The sequence below is a fragment of the Aedes albopictus genome, chromosome 1 (genome assembly GCF_035046485.1).
Source record: "Aedes albopictus strain Foshan chromosome 1, AalbF5, whole genome shotgun sequence".
Lineage (NCBI taxonomy): Eukaryota > Metazoa > Arthropoda > Insecta > Diptera > Culicidae > Aedes > Aedes albopictus.
The window spans coordinates 219,185,202-219,203,994 of record NC_085136.1 but is presented as its reverse complement, the minus strand read 5'-3'; the positions used below and the strand labels follow the sequence as shown (position 1 = coordinate 219,203,994).

Genomic DNA, 18,793 nt, shown 5'->3' with positions numbered 1-18,793 from the left:
TATCCTCCGGGGATTCCACCAGGAATATCCTCCGGAGATTCCACCAGGAATATCCTCCGGGGATTCCACCAGGAATATCCTCCGGGGATTCCACCAGGAATATCCTCCGGGGATTCCACCAGGAATATCCTCCGGGGATTCCACCAGGAATATCCTCCGGGGATTCCACCAGGAATATCCTCCGGGGATTCCACCAGGAATATCCTCCGGGGATTCCACCAGGAATATCCTCCGGGGATTCCACCAGGAATATCCTCCGGGGATTCCACCAGGAATATCCTCCGGGGATTCCACCAGGAATATCCTCCGGGGATTCCACCAGTAATATCCTCCGGGGATTCCACCAGGAATATCCTCCGGGGATTCCACCAGGAATATCCTCCGGGGATTCCACCAAGAATATCCTCCGGGGATTCCACCAGGAACTTCCACACCAGGAATTTTCTTCGGGGAATCCACCAGGAATTTCCTCCAGGGATTCTTCCAGGAATTTTCCTCCGGGGATTCCACCAGGAATTTCCTTCAGGGATTCCACCAGGAATTTGCTCCGGGGATTCCACCAGGAATTTTCCTCGGGAATTCTACCAGGAATTTTCTTCGGGAATTCTACCAGGAATTTTCTCCGGAGACTACACCTGGAATTTCCTCCGGAGATTCCACCAGGAACTTCCTCCGGGGATTCCACCAGGAATTTCCTTCGGGATTTCTGCCAGGAATTTCCTCCGGGGACTACCAGGAACTTCCACTGGGGATTCCACCAGGAATTTTCTTCGGAGATTACACCAGGAATTTCTTCCGGGGATTCTAGCAAGAATTTCTTCCGGGGATTCCACCAGGAATTTTCTTCGGGAATTCTACCAGGAATTTTCTCCGAAGACTGCACCTGGAATTTTCTTCGGGGTTTCCACCAGGAATTTCCTCCGGGATTTCTACCAGGAATTTTCTCCGGGGATTGCTCATTCATTTCATTTATTTAGTATTACATCAAATTCAAAATAAAACTGAATCAACAATATTGCACCAGGAATTTATTGCGGGAATTCTACCAGGAATTTCCTTCGGGGATTCTAGCAAGAATTTCCTCCGGCGATTCCACCAGGAATTTCCTCCGGTATTTCTACCAGGAATTTCTTCTGGGGATTCCAACAGGAACTTTCTCCTTGGATTCCACCAGGAATTTTCTTCGGGAATTCTACCTGTAATTTTCTCCGGAGATTCCACCACGAATTCCCTCTGGGAGTTCAACCAGGAATATCTCCACCAGGAATTTTTTTTCCGGAGATTCCACCAGGAATTTTCTTCGGGGATTCCACCAGGTATTTCTTCCAGGGGATTCCACCAGAAATTTCGTTCGGGGATTCTACCAGGAATTTCCTCCGGGGATTCCCCCACGAATTTCCTCCGGTAATTCAACTAGGAATATCTCCTTCCGGAATTTTCTTCGGAATTATTGGTAGAATGCCCAGAATACATCCCTTGCGAAATTTCCGGAGAAAGTTCCAGGCGGAATCTTTAGAGGAAACTCCTGGCGTACGGAAATCCCTTGCTAAATTTCCGGGGAGAACACTTGTCGAAATCTCCAAAGGGAAACTCTTGCGAAATGCACAGAATGAATCCCTGATGAAATCATCAAAAGGAATTTCCGGTGGAATACAATTCCTGGAGATTCCCCAGAAGGACTTCTTTATAATATTTCCAGAGGGAACCTCCGTTGCATTCTCCAGAGAGAATTCCTGGTGGACTCCTCAGATCAAGTCCCTAGTATAATCTCCAGGAATAATTCCAGAAGGAATGTTGAGGAAATTTTCTAGGAATTTTCCGAAACAACTTACAAAGGATCTATCGAGTAGTAACAATTGTAGGTAAAAATACCTAAACTTATTTTGAATTTAGTTTTCCCAATAGCCACGAAAATATAATCATTATTTCCAACTTGGTCCCAACGGCTCTGCAACGTGTAAGCAACATTGAAAGCATGCCGCCAAATCCACCGTCCCGCATTGTTGGTGGAATGAATACAATTAGATGAACAATAACTGCTTTCGCTGCTGCTGGCTGTTTTCATATTTCTACCTCACACCGTGCACTGCTGCTACAGCGAGGAATATTTACGCATGGAATGGAAATAGAAAAAGTATGCTATGAAGTTTACATTTGAGACGAATAAATTACACCATTAGATTGCAAATTTTCTCAGCAATCTTTTGGTGTATACAAAATATCATACTTTCATATAAAAATGTTGAGAAATCTTAGGTGCAATGATTCCATGCGCAACAATACATATAAGCCAGCAGCATATTACGCTGCGTTCATAACGTTGGAGTTCATTTCTTCTACGACTAGGGTGCGCTTGTGATCAGATGGTCAGACACCAAAAAAGTCGAATGTAACTGTACATAATCTTGCTAACAAATTTCAAATTCAATAAGATTATTTCATTAGTTTCTCTATGTAATTCAAACCAATTCAATAAGAAGGTTAAAAATGAGTGCCGTTTGTTTGCCCTGAAAAACGTTCTTGTGGCGGACTTTCGATGTGGCATTCTATTCTTGACTGATTGATTTATCTTGATTATAGAGACTTTCAGCCCTTGGCTGCTTCTATTCTTATCACAGTTAGGATGTTTATATACGTATAATAAACCATCGCGATTACCTATTTGTCTATATATGCGTCTGTCATTTTACTATTTACAGTAAATAGGAAATACTAACACTAAACTGAAACTGATCTCAAGCAATGATTGCAATGAAGTGTTTGATACTGATAGTATGAGATTCCCAATTGATATTGTTTTCAATAAATCAAATTATCAACTAATTATTTCTACATGTTGTAAAGAAATAAGATAGTTACACAATTTCATTCAAAAAATCAGAGCGATTTGGCCTTTGAAAAATATCGCTTAGTAGACTGCAACGTGAATTACTCCGAAGGTTCATTTTGTCTGCTTATTTCGAGCTAGGTGGGTTCATTGATCGTCTCGCGGCGATCGTTTCTCGAGCAATGGCAAATTTTATGATCTTTTTGCGAACTTTTGTTGCAAATTCTAAAGCTATTCGCAAATTTCAGACAACTTTTTTCACAAATGTTATTTTCCTAGAATCTTCTTTACGAAATTCTCCATCGATGGATGTCTTTCAATTTCGAAAACATGTCTCGAAACGTTCTCTGGCATGTAAAAAAGGAAGAAACGTCTTAAAATTTCTACAACTTCTTTTCACTAAAAAGCCATTCCCGTAAAATCTGAACAAATTTTCGATATAGTTTCTTCACAAGAAATAATCTACTTTCAATTTCGAAGAGACAAGTTTTCTTCAAATTTTCTTTATTGTTACCAAATTTGATAAAAATGCAATTCTAGTAAGCCGCACAATTTTCGGGTGCTCGACTGACTTGGGTCTTAACTGGTCTTCGACAAAAGTCTTTACTGTTTAGATGCTGCACGGAGAAACGAAAGTACCCAAAAGTGAGTTCATTCCACCCAACTTCGAGGTTGCGTGCGGGAAGCCAATTTTGAGTTGATGGAGTCGATGTTGAGGTAGGTAGTTTGCATTTAGGCGTATACGGCCAAAGTATGTACCTAGAGTCGAAGTTCTTTTTACTCAATCGTCAGTTAAAATTACTCAACTTACGGTACTATGTTACTTACTCAATTTTGGCTTCCCGCATCGAACTCTCAAAGTTGGGTTGTTTTGCTATTCACTCTTTGACAACAACAAAGAGAGCGAATGAAAGAGGATGCAAAAAAGAACTCAAAAGTGAGTTTAAAAATACTCAAATTTGGGTTTTCTTGTTTTTTAGTGTGAGATTTATATCAAGGCAAACAACATATCGATGAACATAATATAAACTTCAATGGACTCAAAACACAAACTTAGATTCAGTATGAAACATTTAATAATAGATTTGTCTATTCTTTTGTTATAGGTTCGGTTACGCGTCCATTTGTTTGATTTGTTTATGTTTGATAATATTCATCGTAGAAACTGTATTATTGGCTTAGATAATAATTTTGCACCGTTTATATTTTGTTTAAACATTGTTACTACTTAAGTTTTTTGTGAAATTGTCTCACTAAATAAAATATATGCCTATATCTATGTCAATATCCTAGTTAGGTTCACAACTTTTCAACCAGATTTTGTTTTCTTTTCGTTTGTTATTGTTCTCCATCAACTACAAAACTCAACTTTTGAATAAAGTTTATCTAAAGAGTGGCAAGCATTTGTCCACGGGGAAGTAAGTAACGGTGGTGTGGTTTTTGAACTTCCCCTTTGTCGAAATTCCCCCGCATTTACATTCCTTTAGATATTTGAAAATACTTCCTGCGATCGGAACGGTAGTGTATTAGGTAATAAATTAGGTTAGATTCGTTTTAGTTTAATTTAATCCAATTGGTTTGGAATAATTTCTAAAACTCTCACATCTTTTTCATCAATCATCATTCAGAAAAACACCTGCCAATTATCTAACCCAAAGGACAAAGGATGCAAACTATCTCACCTCACCGTTAGCTTTGAACCATACCGACGGCAAGCTCCATTGATCCGTGTGTCCATTTATTTTTAACAACCATTTTGCTTCACATTAATTCACCTTCAATCGGAATTGTGTAAATGTTCAAATTGATTCAGTAGTTCATGTCCAAGGTATATAATCTACCAATTATTTCCATTTTGTCTTCGTTTCACTATCACTGCTCAAATAATGGATTTTCCGTTATGCCTCGTCATCATTCATGTCGTGTTTGTATATGAATTTGTTTGAATGTATTTGTGCACACACACACGCATACACACCCAACAAAAGGACCAACTATCGCTTCAGCGGTTACCCGGAAATGGCGGACGCGTCCGGATCAGCGCTGATGATGGGCTATCAGCCGATGGGACCACAACCGATGACGGCGACGACAACGACGACGGCAGCGACTACTCCGGGAGCAGCACCTCGTCCTACGTAGAAAGCCTACGCGGACCGGAAGATAGTTTTATTATTTGATTTTTGCAGTTGCTCACTATTACTGAGGACAGGTGCCTAAAGAGTTTAAAAGGAAGCTTAAATCCTATTCTGAAGTGATGTGGAAGCTTTGATATGGGCCAAAGTGTAACGTTGACTATGGATTATTGCTTAGTGTTTTATGAAACTCGACAAATGCGTTTCAATATATTTGTTTATACTTAATTATTGTTAATAAATGTGATATGCTGTAGTTTTAGGAAAATTCACTGATTAAATAATAGAAAGCTCTCAAAGTAATAATTAATATTGTTTTACTAATGATTTTTATTGTTTTTATTCAAGAATGTGAAATTGTTTCACCTAGGACGTGCCCTTGCAGCCGCTTCGAACATATAGACCAAATAACATTTTAATTCAAATTGATTTAAGAAGCCATCATAAAGCCTAAATAGGATCAGTTTTATGTCATATTTAAAATCTCTACAAATCTTTTGAGTTTTTCTCGTTGAGAACAGCCCAATATTCACACCAGAGAGGTCGAAAGAGAGGTTCTTTAAAAATGTTGCAGATTGATCTAAATTAATGGACTCCCAGTTAGGTAGAGCCATATCACAAATTTCTCAAATGGAGGAGAACGTGCCTCTGGAGCCGACCTACTGATAAGTAGAGCCACCACCATTTCTGCAAACTTCTCGTTTTTTGGCTCATTTGAATTTTTACAAATCGAAAGTTTCTTCAATAACCAACCACCTGTTTACGAACTATTTGTGTTTATAAAAAAGTTGGTTCGCTCATGTTGAATTCGGCCGACATGTTAATTTTTTAGGAAAACTTTTTTTTGCTTCAATTCTCTGTCTATAAATTACGTAGTCATTTCTGGCTATCTCAAATCCCTCCTCTCCCTCTTCTTAGAGATTTTTGCCAATACAACAGACTACCCCGTCCTCCTAAAAGGCTACGTAGTTTCTTTATAGTCCACTGATTTTGAAATTACGACACCATGCGAACGCTGAGGCATTTTTTACCTAACAGTATCCGAAAATAAAGGATGTCCCTTCTCCAATCATCGTGGAGATGAACCAGCCTCGGGCTGAAAATCTTCCTAATAAAGCTAATAATAATAATAATAATAATTCTCCAATTAACAGTTACCTGCAGTTTTGTGCTCTTTCTTGCTACCACCATTATTTTGTTGGTCAGCAAGTTTCCTTACCGGTCATTGCAAGTGGCGGGCACCGGAACGGTGCGGAGTCTCTAGCGTGCGCAGCCTTTTCTTTTTTCTCACTCACTCTCGTAAACAAACACGCGAAAGAAACAGATAATAGAGGGGGCAGTTTGCCCCCTCTTTTATCTCGCTCTTTCTTGCGTACAACAAAATGAACGAGCGAGAAAAAAGAAAAGGCTGCGCACGCAAGTGTGCGGAGTCCATCATTGATGTGACCTTGTGGACCCCGGGTCTTAACCCTAGGTCAGACTGGAGAGCTGACAACGGGTACACGCATAGTGATCACTTGGCGATTCGATACAGTATGGAACATGGCGATAGACGGCAGCAGTCGAGGATAATCGACACTCACCGAGGATGGCTGGCTTCGCATTTGTGAAGCGACTGCTCATGGAGCAGAACGCTGGCTACCTGTCTTTTTTTTTTCCTTCTAAACCATAGGCGGATAATCTGCAAACTGACACCCTAGCATCTAGGATAGGGTAGTGTGGGGATATGGCCGTCTTCTACTACAATAGTAAAAGCCAGGACTACTCTCCCAAGTAACCACGGTGCTGAAGCCTTATTGTATGCAGATATACGGCCGTCTTCTACTACAATAGTAAAAGCCAGGACTACTCTCCCAAGTAACCACGGTGCTGAAGCCTTATTGTATGCAGATATACGGTGTATTTGGAACAATCATTACTTTACATGCAAACTTAAGGTTGATTTAAAGTGGAAATGGGCAATTATAATATATAGAATTAAATTAAGATTATACTGGTATAATCTTATAGTTCAGTCGCACAATTGCAATTTCCAATTTAAATCAACCTTAAGTGTTCATGTAAAGTAATGATTGCTCTAAATACACCGTATATCTGCATGCAATAAGGCTTCAGCACCGTGGTTACTTGGGCTCTCATCGTACCCACTGAACACATTCCTATGGTCGCCGAACCCTACGTCTCTCCGGAACCACCTAGAAGGTATTGCTTCAGAGAGGGGCTAGTGCACATCGCACCCTCAAGGTTAGCTGCGTAGCCTGCAGCAACGAACATCGATGACTCGCTTTGGAGAGTCCATCACGGTAACATGCTGGCGCTTAGCCAGTTTCCCGAGTGGTCCTCATAACTCCCTTTGTCCTCGGAAGGCGGGCAGGGTCAAATCCGCTCGCGCCCAACTGCTTGGCAGACATCAAGAATTGATGCACACGTGCAACCCGATCTGACCTGCCCGTAAGGAAGGGACTACCCTTCAGGCCCTATCAGATGCACCCGAAGGTTGCAGATAGCAGGGTGTCCACCTGCCCCGGCCCTTACCAGGGACCCCTTTCCAACCGCGGGCTCGGATCCAACCCAGTAGACCGACGCCACGACAGCACCGCTACCGGGACTTCCTCTCCGCGGCCACTTAATCGTTGTAAGGGTCGATCTCGACCGCAGGGCACCGGTATGACCTACGAAGCCGACTCCGAACCCCTGGACCACCTCTTGTACCGCATCTGAACTAGCCATTCCCGAGGAGAATCCACATGCCCGAAACGGTGTAGATACTGTCGGAAGCAACCATGACCTGAAAGGACCTGTGTCAGGTGGAATGTAACTTCCCCATGGCGCCTATTAATCCTACTATATACCCTCGATATCAACCTATGGGTCCACTTTCCTTAGATGGAACTGTCCCACGCGCGCTGCCATTTGACCATGGAGGCCATCCTGGCAGTCGTGCGTATGCCTCTTGTGCCGCGTATTTCGAAGCACTCCATGTCCTCACTGATAATGATGTCGATAGGCACCATACCAGTAATGACGCAGAGAGCGTCATGTGGCACGGTACGGTACGCGCTCGCAACCCTCAGACACATAAGCCTGTAAGTACTTTCCAGCATCCGTCGGTAGCATTCAGTACTTAGCGCAGTGCTCCACGCCGGGCCGCCATACCTAAGTATGGACGTAGCAACACTAGCCAGAAGCTTGCGCTTACTGGCGTACACCGCAGAGCTATTGGACATCATCCGGGACAGTGCCGCAATAGCTGTGGAGGCTCTTTTACAGGCATAATCGTTCCGACCCACCTCCGTGTCGTAAACTAGTACTCGATTCTGAAAGTAACTTTCGATAAACTTGTACAGGTACCCCGGTATCGAACGCATCGGCAATAGCAGACCAGCTGGCGCTATTAAACGCATTCCTTACATCCAGAGTCACTACTGCACAGAAGCGAATTCCAACATTCTATTGAGAATGGTCTTTTCGAGCACCTTCCCCGCCGTGTCAATCAAGCATATTGGTCTATATGCCGACGGGTCTCCGGGTGGTTTCCCCGCCTTTGGCAATAGTACCAGGCTCTGCCTCTTACAAGCTCCTGGGAAAAGGCTCTCGTCCAGGTATTCTGCATAGCAGACCTGAACATCTCGGGAGCCTCTGCAATAGCTACTTTTAAGGCCAGGTTCGGAACTCCATCCGGACCTGGGGCTTTGCCTACGCTAAGGGACTTTGTTATCCCCGCAAGTTCCACATCGGTGGCCCTCTCCTTATCGCCAGCCCCAGTTTCCGACTGTCCCACGAAAGGAGGCCAAGGACTAGGATCATGACGCGGAAAAAGTCCTCCAATGATCCTCTCCAACATCTCTGGAGATTGCTCTGTAGGAGCCAGTACACCTCTCGTCTTGGCCATAACGATCCTGTAGGCGTCACCCCACGGGTTCGCATTGGCACTCTGACAGAGGCCCTCAAAGCAGGCCTTTTTGCTTGCTCTTATCTCGGTCCTCAGCGCGGCTTTTGCAGCGGCGAACACCATCCACCGTTCGTTTCGCTCTTCCTCTGACCGTGCTCGCTGCATCCGCCACCTAGCCCATAGGCAGGCGCGGACCAGTAAGCCGGTGGCCTCCCATTTCTAGGGTGGACTCGCCTAGGTATGGTCGCATCACACGCACGTGAGAGCACCGCTACCAGCTCGTCGCCGTCTAAACCAAGTAAGTTTCGCTCACGGCGCTCCATCTGCGAGGGCTTGGCCTTGGCCTAGCCGCCTCTTCTTCCACCCGCTGCCTGCTGTTGTTGTAGTAGATACTATAGCGAACCGCCAGGTGGTCGCTGTGAGTGTAGCCATCGTCTACTCTCCAGTTCGAACTAATTGTTAGGTCAGGACTACAAAAGGTCACGTCAATAATTGACTCCGCTCCGTTTCGACTATAGCAACTCTTGGTACCGACGTTAGCCAAGTCGACATCTAAGATGGCCAGTGTTTCTAGCAGGATCTGACCCCGCTGGTTCGTGAAACGGCTTCCCCATTCCACAGCCCATGCATTAAAGTCACCCGCTATTACCACCGGCCTTCGCCCTGTTAGCACGGTCGCATTTGCGTGAACCGCTCGATCGGTCACCGCGGAGGCACATAACAGCTACAGAAGAAGACCCCGTTTACTTTGGCGACCACGAAGCCCTCGTAGGTAGTAGACACCAACTCCTGCACGGGGTATTTACCCGTCGTCCATCTCGCCGCCATTTTCCTGGTCCCATCCGAGGCCCAGTTGCCGTTGCCGGCGGGTACTCGGTATGGGTCCGAAATGATGGCGATATCTGTCTCCCACTCAGAAACCGCCTGACAAAGCAGTTGCTGAGCCGCATCACAGTGGTTCAGGTTCAGCTGCGTTACCTGCACTGTGATTTGTTGTTCACTGCGGCTTTCTTGAAGGCCGGGCATTCTGGACCACCCATCGGATGTCTGTTTTTCGAGGATTTCCCGGTACAGATCATGCAGATGGGCGGACTCGTGCAGCCTTGGGCCTTATGACCTTCAGCGCCGCATCGCCTACACAGTTTGCGCCTGTCAGGGCCTTTGCAGTCCCACGACTTGTGTCCTGGTTCCAGACACCTGAAGCAAACCTCTGGTGGCTCGTGGAATGTCAGGTGACATACACACCAGCCCACCTTTATATTCCCTACTTTAACGGACTTTTTAACATCCGCCACAGGTAGCTGAACCAAAGCTATCTGTGTCCCTGCTGGCCCTCTCCGTAGCTTAACAGCTGCGGCGGCCACCTGCACATCGCACTGTTGCCGCAGTGCCGTGACGAGCTCCTCCACTTCGGCGATCTCGTCAATGTCTTTGACCTTCAGAGTCGCCTCATGTGTCAGAGCCCTCACCTGCACACCCTCACCAAGGAATATTATAGGCGGCGCCCTTGTGTTCCTTCTGGCGCTTCAGCTCCAGGATCATGTCGCCCGTACCAGTACGTCTAATACTGCGTACGTCGGCTCCAAGACCCTCAAGCTTGGCGTCGCTTCGCATCGTCTTCAAGACGTCCGAGTACTTAAACTGTTCCGTCTTGATGACGTTAGCGTCGCCTTTCTCGTGCTTGGCACCTGCCCTCCTACGCCTTGGCTTGGCGTCCTGCACTTCTACCTGCGGATTCGCCATCTTCTTCCTCTTCCGCTCTACCTTTGTCCAAGGAGGGTCCTCTCCTTGGATCGCCCTGCTCTGTGGCTGCTGAGGGCCCACCAGTGGTCGCAGCCCCTGCGAAGGAGAAGGCCTCCGTTTGTGTAAATTTCGACGCATTCTCCTTTGCGGGTTCCGCCGCTGCCGCAGCCAGCAACGCGACCGCGTGCTCCTGCTTGGCCTCTTCGACAGACACTCTAAGTCGAAGCAAGGCCGTTTTCAGGTCCTTGCTTATATTCGATTTAGTTGTCGCAAAGTCGATGATTTTGCCAAGCTTCTGCTCAGCTACCTCTAATGCGGTCCGTCCTTTTCCTACTTCTTGGCTGATGGCCCTCAGCAACCACGCTCCGTCCATGACCTCCACCGGCTGGCTTGCCGTGGAGTGGACAGGAGCTCCCACGCTTGAGCTACGTAAGCAGCTTCCAGCACCTGACTCCTCACTTCACCTTGTCGGAGACCTCAACAACCCGCTTCTTGCGAAGGGGTTGATCGCATTACTATTTCCACCTATGTTTAGATTTTTCGAATTTTTGCTCATATTTTATTCCCACGAGTTGCACGGGAAAGAATGTCCACCACGCCAGAGCCCTGCATTAACGCGGTAAGGGACAGCTTACTGTGGGGTGTGCCCAGGTACCACACAGGCTCCGTTGATCTGGATTCTCCTGAGTGACTTCTCATCGCCAATTGTCACAACTCCAATGAATTAAAGACTAGTTGTAGTTTAGGTCTATTTACTTTGGAGGTTGGAAGAGTAATAATTGTAGAAAAGTATGATGTCAAACAACTTAATTAACATAGGCTTCTTTGATCATGGCTTCAGACCATTCCTCTATAACAAAAACCGATTTGTAAATAGGAATATCCTGGTTCAGTGTTCGCTGAACAGGGAAGTGGATTTTCAACCTCAAAATCGCTAGAACCACTTCTGTTTGGAGTCAACTGGCGCAGGTTGAGGGCCGCTTCGATCGACGCCAGTTTAGTCACATTGCCTCACACATTCAACCTGTTGGGACGTGTGCCTGTTTTGAGCTAAAACTGCAACGCGCTCGTGCTTCATACGACGAGCGAGGTTTTTTGGAATTGTCTTACTTTTTACATCGGCGCGCGTCTTGAAGGGCTAACATCAACAGCCTTTTTGAAATGTTGCTTAAATGAAATCACCTGCGCCTCCCTTATGCCACCGAAGTTCGGTGTGTATGGATGGATGAATCGGAACTCAAAGCCATCGGTACTGGTGATGTTAAAATGCACCGGTGGTCGAAGATCACAAGTAGGTGAATTTATTCTACCACCGAAGTTCGGAAGCTTGATGTCCAGCAGTTTCACACAGGACACTGACTGAACTTCGACCACATTATCGATGGTGGCTCGTGGATCCTCCTTGCTCAAATTCGATGTTGGAGTGCTTAGAAAGGCTGTTTTGAGTGCCACATGGTTAACGTTCGTGTGTGGATGCCGGAAGATGCTCCGGCACAGTTCGCTGGTTGCATAACTTATAGGCGTGATATGATGAATTAATTCAAAAATCTTTAATAATTTACCAAAAATCCATAGTAACAAAGGAAATCCAAAGTTTTTGAATAATTGTTGTAAAAACGTTGTAAACTTCCTAGGTGAAAAAATCCACTTTTGAAATCATGCATCACAATGAGCAAGTTTTAGACTAATTAAAACCGGAGTATAAAAACAAAAATAAATGTGAGAAGAGAAAATAAGGAATGTGATATATCATCAAAACTAATTACCTACATACTAGACATCAAGAGTGCGCAACTATCAAACCACAGACAAACAGACGTAACTCTTAGAGGAAATTAATCTAAAACTTTTGTCCGGTGTCATTTTCATGAGCACACTGCCACCTGTTGGTAGAACCGCGCGCGACACTGTCGGCCATGATGGATTTCGATTTGACGTTTTGCTGACACGCACACTACTACACAAATTGCCTGTAATTATCGTTTGCATCATTCAGCAACGTGTACACTGGCAAACGTCAAAGCGATCGAACACTAGCGCCTCTGGTGCAACGATCGCGCAAATCAAATGAAATTTGAATTGATCGTTAAATGCATGTGTCAAGCCGTTTCGAAGAGTGTTACGTCTGTTTGTCTGTGATCAAACTATATTGTTGTACTTCTAATACTAAAACCATTATTTTTGAAATGTAAATGATAGCCATCCGATAGGCTTGCGATGAAAGCTACTAGGTCATTAAAATATTTGATTAATATGTTATCTGTTTGTTTACTTTGTAGAAAGTAATGAGAAATTTCATTTATTTTTTGTTAAAATATTTAAATTTATCCTCTCGCTTAGAAAGGGAACTCCGGATGTTTGGTAATGCTGTAAAGTAAGAATATGCATAAATATTTTTTTTTCTCTACTCATTACCGCACTTACCCGGGGAAGAATCCGAAATCGCAAATGCGAATGTTCTGATCCAGCTGGTTCAGCCGTACCATGTCGGATTCGTCGATTTCGAAGCCGAACAGATCGATGTTGTCCCGCAGGCGCTTGGGGTTGGTGCTCTTCGGGATCGTTGAAATCCCACGCTGCAACAGGTGGCGCAGCAATACCTGGGCGGGCGATTTGCCCAGCTTTTCGGCAATTTCCTTCACCACCGGGTTATCCAGCAGGTCTGGGACTTCGCGTCTAAAATGTGTGGACGGGAACATGTTTAGCTTAGACAATGAATAAACTGATAAATACTATTTTTTTATTGATCATTGTTGCAAAGTTCTAAAATAATGTGAAACTTTTGCGATTGCTCTACCCGTAAAAAAAAGTTGTCGAATCGCGTGCCCGACAGATGAACGGAAACAATAATTGTATCCGTAACCCTGCAGGTAGTATGTCTAACAATTTTAATAAAATAAAGCAATTATATGAGTTCAATCGAACTTCACTGTATGATTGAATTTTGAAAATATATTAGCCCTTTGCTTCAGTAACTCAATACTCACCCAAGCAGCTTTTCGATGCCCTTGGATCCGAGCGGGGAGTACGCGGTAACGGTAATGCCGTTGGCCTTGCAAAACTTTACCAGTTCCGGTTGCTGCAGATAGATGTGGTTCTCGATCTGCGCGGGCGATAAAGAAAAATACAAATAACTGAAAGCAGAAGATCGAGGGAAATATACGGATCACCTTACCTGCAGATTAGCCGGTTTGATTTGGCAATTATCGAGGATCCTTTGTATCTGCCGTTGGTTGAAATTCGATAGGCCTATGTTGCGTGCGAGACCGGCTTCGTACACTTCCTCCATGGCCTGCGGGAGAGAGGAAGGTAAGAGATCCGAAAGCTGAGAAAGATGTTTTTTTTGTGTTTGAAGTGGGAAAGCTGGGCAAAACAAATAAACACATGAAGTGTACCCTCGGAAGGAAGACTATACGATTGATTTCCATTGAATTTCTGAAACAGTTTGCTGAAGAGGGTGCCGATTGTAACTGATAGGCTCCTGTGTTAGTCATTAAATCGAATGGGATTTTAATGGTTTGCGGCATTGAAAAGAGGACGACGAACGCCCTCGTTTGTGGGAATAACTATCGTTTGACTTTTGCGTTCGGAAGGTTTGAGAGCGATTCCTATTCAATGAGTGGGTCCGGAAATTAAGACACTGTGAGGCGATTGAAAAAAAAAACTATTTGATTAATTTGATTAGTTACTGTTCTGGCATCCAGAGGCTGAGTATGAAATGCTCCTTCACCGAAAACTATACCTAAGGTGGCAGCCCCACCACGGTGGATAGGGGACCCTAGGCCAACAACCAAACAACCTACTGTTCTCGAAACCCAAGAATTGTTACAGAAATCGAAAATGAAAAATTACGAACTGATTTAACGGCAACGACTGAAATGGCCTGAAACAACGGACAGAAATTGGAACTTGGAATGTACGTTGGCCGAACTTTGGAGATCTCAGATTAGCGTCGGGTAAAATTCTGACGTACGCTACGTTGAAAAGGTCCTTCGTCGAGGAGCTAGTGAACCGTGCTGCGGACATTCCCGAAGGTTGAAGTATAGAAGATCAATGGAGTGCCATCAAGAACGCCTTCATCGCCACCGGCGAGAATAATTTGGGTGAGCTACACACCCAGAGAAAGCAGTTCATTAAAGCTGATACCTGGGGCCTGTAGCATAATGAAAATTTTACTAATAATATTAGTCTTGTAGCTTGTAACTTATAATTTTCTGTTGCATAAAAATACAACAAGTACAAGTTACAAGTCCAATACTACAAGTCGGTTGGACCAATATTATTAGTAGAATTTACAAGTGTATGTTGCATAAACAAACTACAAGTATAAAATATTAGCTATGACTTGTACTTTTGATTACAAGTCTCAAAGGTCTTGTAAAATATTTTTTTGCAATTTCTCATCGTAATAGGCTGTTTTACCTCACGCAAATCTGACAGGAAAAGGCCTACTTTCCTACACTAAATTAACAGTGCTGTAATGGTTCATTACAGCACTGATTTGCGTTGCGTAATGAACCATTACAGCACTGTTTTCAATTTTGATCAACGTCTTGATGCTTTCTGGACGCAGTTTTGAAAAATTGTGACAGCTGCACCTGTTTTGATCAGATTTTCTTAAATATGGCTATGATCATCAGTGTGCAGTTTGATGCAAAAGTTTTGTTAAAAACTATCCTCAAGCGGTAATTTATGAACTTGCAAAAAATGTTGTACGCAACTCGGTACAGAACTCGATTTTCACAGCACTCGTCGTAATTATCCAACTCTGCAAGCCTCGTTCCGGGTACGTTTGAGCCATGGGGCTCAGAAGAGGGTCAGCGTCAGTTGCTCTCGGGGGAAAAGCAACTGACGAAAAATTGCAAGTGCCGGGGCTGGGAATCAAACCCATGGCCATCCGCATATGAAGCGAACGTGTGACCAACTACGCCACGGGCCCCGGCTAATTCCAGTTTTCGACGATTAAATTTGGCGGTATGTATTCGAAACTCATTGAAGAGAAAAATACCAACAAATACCAAATATTAAGTCTATGAAAATACACTTTGTATCCAAAATATAATTTCTGCTGAGTCTCTTAAGTTCTCCAAAGTTTCCAATACCCATCTTTGATAAGAGGTTCTTGGTAAAATTACATATTATGGTCACTGCATAAGCACAGGTAAAGTTGCAGATGCGAAATAAATTTGAATCAATTGCTTGTATTGCGCATCATTAAGCTAATCAAGAGCTACAATATACATACACTAAGTCGAATCGAGTTGCGACATATAAAAGTAGGTAAAAGCTAAATTTTTGCATCCCATATCACTTCGGATTTTAACAAGAAGCATAATACATGTTGCTAAATCTTTATACATTGTTTTTCAACCAGTACTATTAAATATTTGGGACGGTTGCAAAAATCCCGAAGCTTCCCGGGAACGTGAGTTTTTTTTTCACCACACCGCTTCTGACGTTGAAGCCCCTGTCCTTCACGGAGGCAATTGAAAAGAGAATAAAAATTCTCTCTTCGCTCACACCGGGGAGACGGCGAGGTTCAAAAGCAACATTTTTCATGTGACCGGCACTCAAACGACAAAAATTCACCACGTTTGCTTATGGGCGAGTCGCATTCATGCGGCCGGTGTTGAAATGAAGCATCCATCAGCGCAGAGCGTGTGTTGATGATGGTGCAGTCATTACAGCGGTGTCATGGTCGCGATTTTTTCCGCAGTCAAGTTCGCAGATTGTGAACAATCCTCGGTACCCACTTTACGTAATTCATGTTTAGTCCCTTACTGTCAGAGCTGTCAGATCAGTATAACAGGCAATTTACACGGAAAAAATACACGGTTATGAATATTATTGGGTACCGGACAGGACACACAAAATTTGATCGTTTTCTTTGGTACATCGAGGTCTTGAAATTAGTCTATGGTCATTACCTCCACAATGTAGTTGAATTTTTCTGCGTTCACCTTCAAGTATCTTACAGCGGAGCTGAAAATGAATGTCAAAAGCATTCAGTTCAGCAGAAATTCATTCAATTGAATGAGATTTTTTCAACCCTGATCTAGGTACTTGCAGTAACATACTTTCTGACCGGTTTTGAACCTTAGCTTGCGACATATTAGCTTTCCGGAACAACCAGAGAAGTGGCCGGTGCATCAGAAATCTCTAGAAACATGGTCTCTCTTGTTTCGCAAAATCATGAAGTTTGATATGTCGCAAGCTAGGTTTCAGAACCGGTCAGAAAGTGGTCCCTTCCCTGAGAGCACCATGTTTCCGGAACATCCGGAGATGTGGCCAGTGTATCCGAAATCTCTCAAAACATGTACCAATAGTCTTGTTTTGAAAAATCATGAAGTTTGATATGTCGCAAGCTAGGGTTCAGAACTGGTCAGAAAGTGGCCACTTCCCTGGGGGCACCAGGATTCCGGAACATCCGGAGATGTGGCCAGTGTATCCGAAATCTCTCAAAACATGTACCAATTGTATTGTTTTGCAAAATCATGAAGTTTGATATGTCGCAAGCTAGGGTTCAGAACTGGTCAGAAAGTGGCCACTTCCCTGGGGGCACCAGGATTCCGGAACATCCGGAGACGTGGCCAGTGTATCCGAAATCTCTCAAAACATGTACCAATAGTCTTGTTTTGCAAAATCATGAAGTTTGATATGTCGCAAGCTAGGTTTCAGAACCGGTCAGAAAGTGGCCACTTCCCTGAGGGCACCAGGTTTCCGGAACATCCGGAGAAGTAGCCAGTGTATTCAGCATCTCTAGAAATATGCTCCAATACTCTTGTTTTGCAAAATCATGAAGTTTGGAATGCCGCAAGCTAGTTTTCGAAGGCGAATTATAGGTTGCACCTCTACCTGATAAGGAGATTACCCCAGTACCCACGGCCATAAATCCGGAACAACGGAAAAAATCGGAACCATGATACCGGTTCCATAAACTAGAAGGATTTTGTGATCAACTGTCAAAATTTCACAAATTTTCGTTGGGAAACGGCTGAGAATCAGATTTTTAAAGTTTTGAAATAGGGTGCAAAATGAGGCACAGGCACATAGGTGTTAATAGTATTTTCATTCATCTGAGAATGTCATAGAATATTCCAAAATCATGCGTATCTTTGTATCTTCTCGCTCCTCTTTTCCAACTTCTTTGCCCAGGAAAGTTTCAGATATTTCTTTCAATTCGAAATAAAATGTTTACGAACATTCAATTTGTGAAGGAAAGTTCTGGAATACGCCTCTGCATTCCTTCGAAATATGTCCTAGATTATGTTCTTACCTTGTTTTAGTTCCGGAAAATTTCTTCCAATAATGACAAAATAGCATATTTATTCGTTCAAAGAATGTTCTAGGATGTTCTACAAGCTTATTTTTCTTCTTGGTGAAGCTTTTTTTTTGTATTCTAAGCAGGGAACTTTCATTATGGTTAGAAAACTTTTGAACATTTTTAAAAGTAGTCCCATTTTCATCCCTCCGGGGCAATGTTCTAAAATATTATTCTTCTCTTCTGCTTCTTCCTCTTTGCTCAGGAACTCTTTGTTCTTGTAGAAAAAGATTGATTGATTGATTTGTCTTTATTAAAGAGACTTTCAGTTGTAGAAAAAGAGTTTCTTCCTTTTTAATTCTTCGACTTCACTCTCGAACACTCCTGGAAAGTTCTCTAGATCATACAATGCTGCTCCCACCATACCACTATACGTGAAATGTTTCAGTCAAATTTTTCTTAGCGTGGCGGGAGGACAGATATACTACACCTGGATTTATTACATGCCCCCCTATGCCGTGTTTTATCTCCTTAACCCTCTAATACCCAAATTTTTGATTTTGATCTAAATATCTTTTTTCGTCATTTAAAATCGATTTAAATATGTTTTGGAAGATGATTCTTTTTATTTCTCGATTTTGTGAATTTCAGATTTAGATTTTACTAATTTTTATTTTTGAACATCCCCACACCTTTATATTTTTCTTGAAAACCTATTTGGGGTACGGATTTTTTGAGATGAAAACATTTTGAGATTTTATGGTTATTGTTGAAATATTTTTATTTTTATTTTTTTTTCATAGTAAATGTGATATTCGGGACGATCAAGAATAATACGTCTGTTCTCTTAGCCGGCCGTAATCCAAGTGAAGTACTTTATTGTCCATATATGTAGATGAGCTCATCGTGTGTATTAGTATGTGTTAGTGTATGTA

At 43.3% G+C, this 18,793-nt stretch overlaps 2 protein-coding genes across 9 annotated transcripts in view; one reads left to right on the top strand and one right to left on the bottom strand.

Annotated features, from left to right (window-relative positions):
• LOC115253587 (transmembrane protein 245) overlaps positions 1-5,289 on the top strand; it is a 52,289-nt gene extending 47,000 nt beyond the window's left edge. For 2 of the 8 annotated variants that reach the window (XM_062846283.1, XM_062846280.1), the window contains one exon: positions 4,834-5,289. In XM_062846283.1, coding sequence (XP_062702267.1) covers positions 4,834-4,969 — 136 coding nt within the window. In that variant the 3' untranslated portion in view covers positions 4,970-5,289. The other 6 variants (XM_062846281.1, XM_062846279.1, XM_062846278.1 and 3 more) reach the window with 5 other exon arrangements.
• A 7,088-nt stretch (positions 5,290-12,377) lies between these two features.
• LOC134285480 (1,5-anhydro-D-fructose reductase-like) overlaps positions 12,378-18,793 on the bottom strand; it is a 28,305-nt gene continuing 21,889 nt past the window's right edge. The window contains exons 4-7 of the mRNA XM_062846285.1: positions 13,773-13,889; positions 13,585-13,700; positions 13,022-13,273; positions 12,378-12,964 (exon numbers count right to left, since the gene is read on the bottom strand). Coding sequence (XP_062702269.1) covers positions 12,934-12,964; positions 13,022-13,273; positions 13,585-13,700; positions 13,773-13,889 — 516 coding nt within the window. The 3' untranslated portion in view covers positions 12,378-12,933. The remainder of the gene's footprint in view (positions 12,965-13,021; positions 13,274-13,584; positions 13,701-13,772; positions 13,890-18,793) is intronic.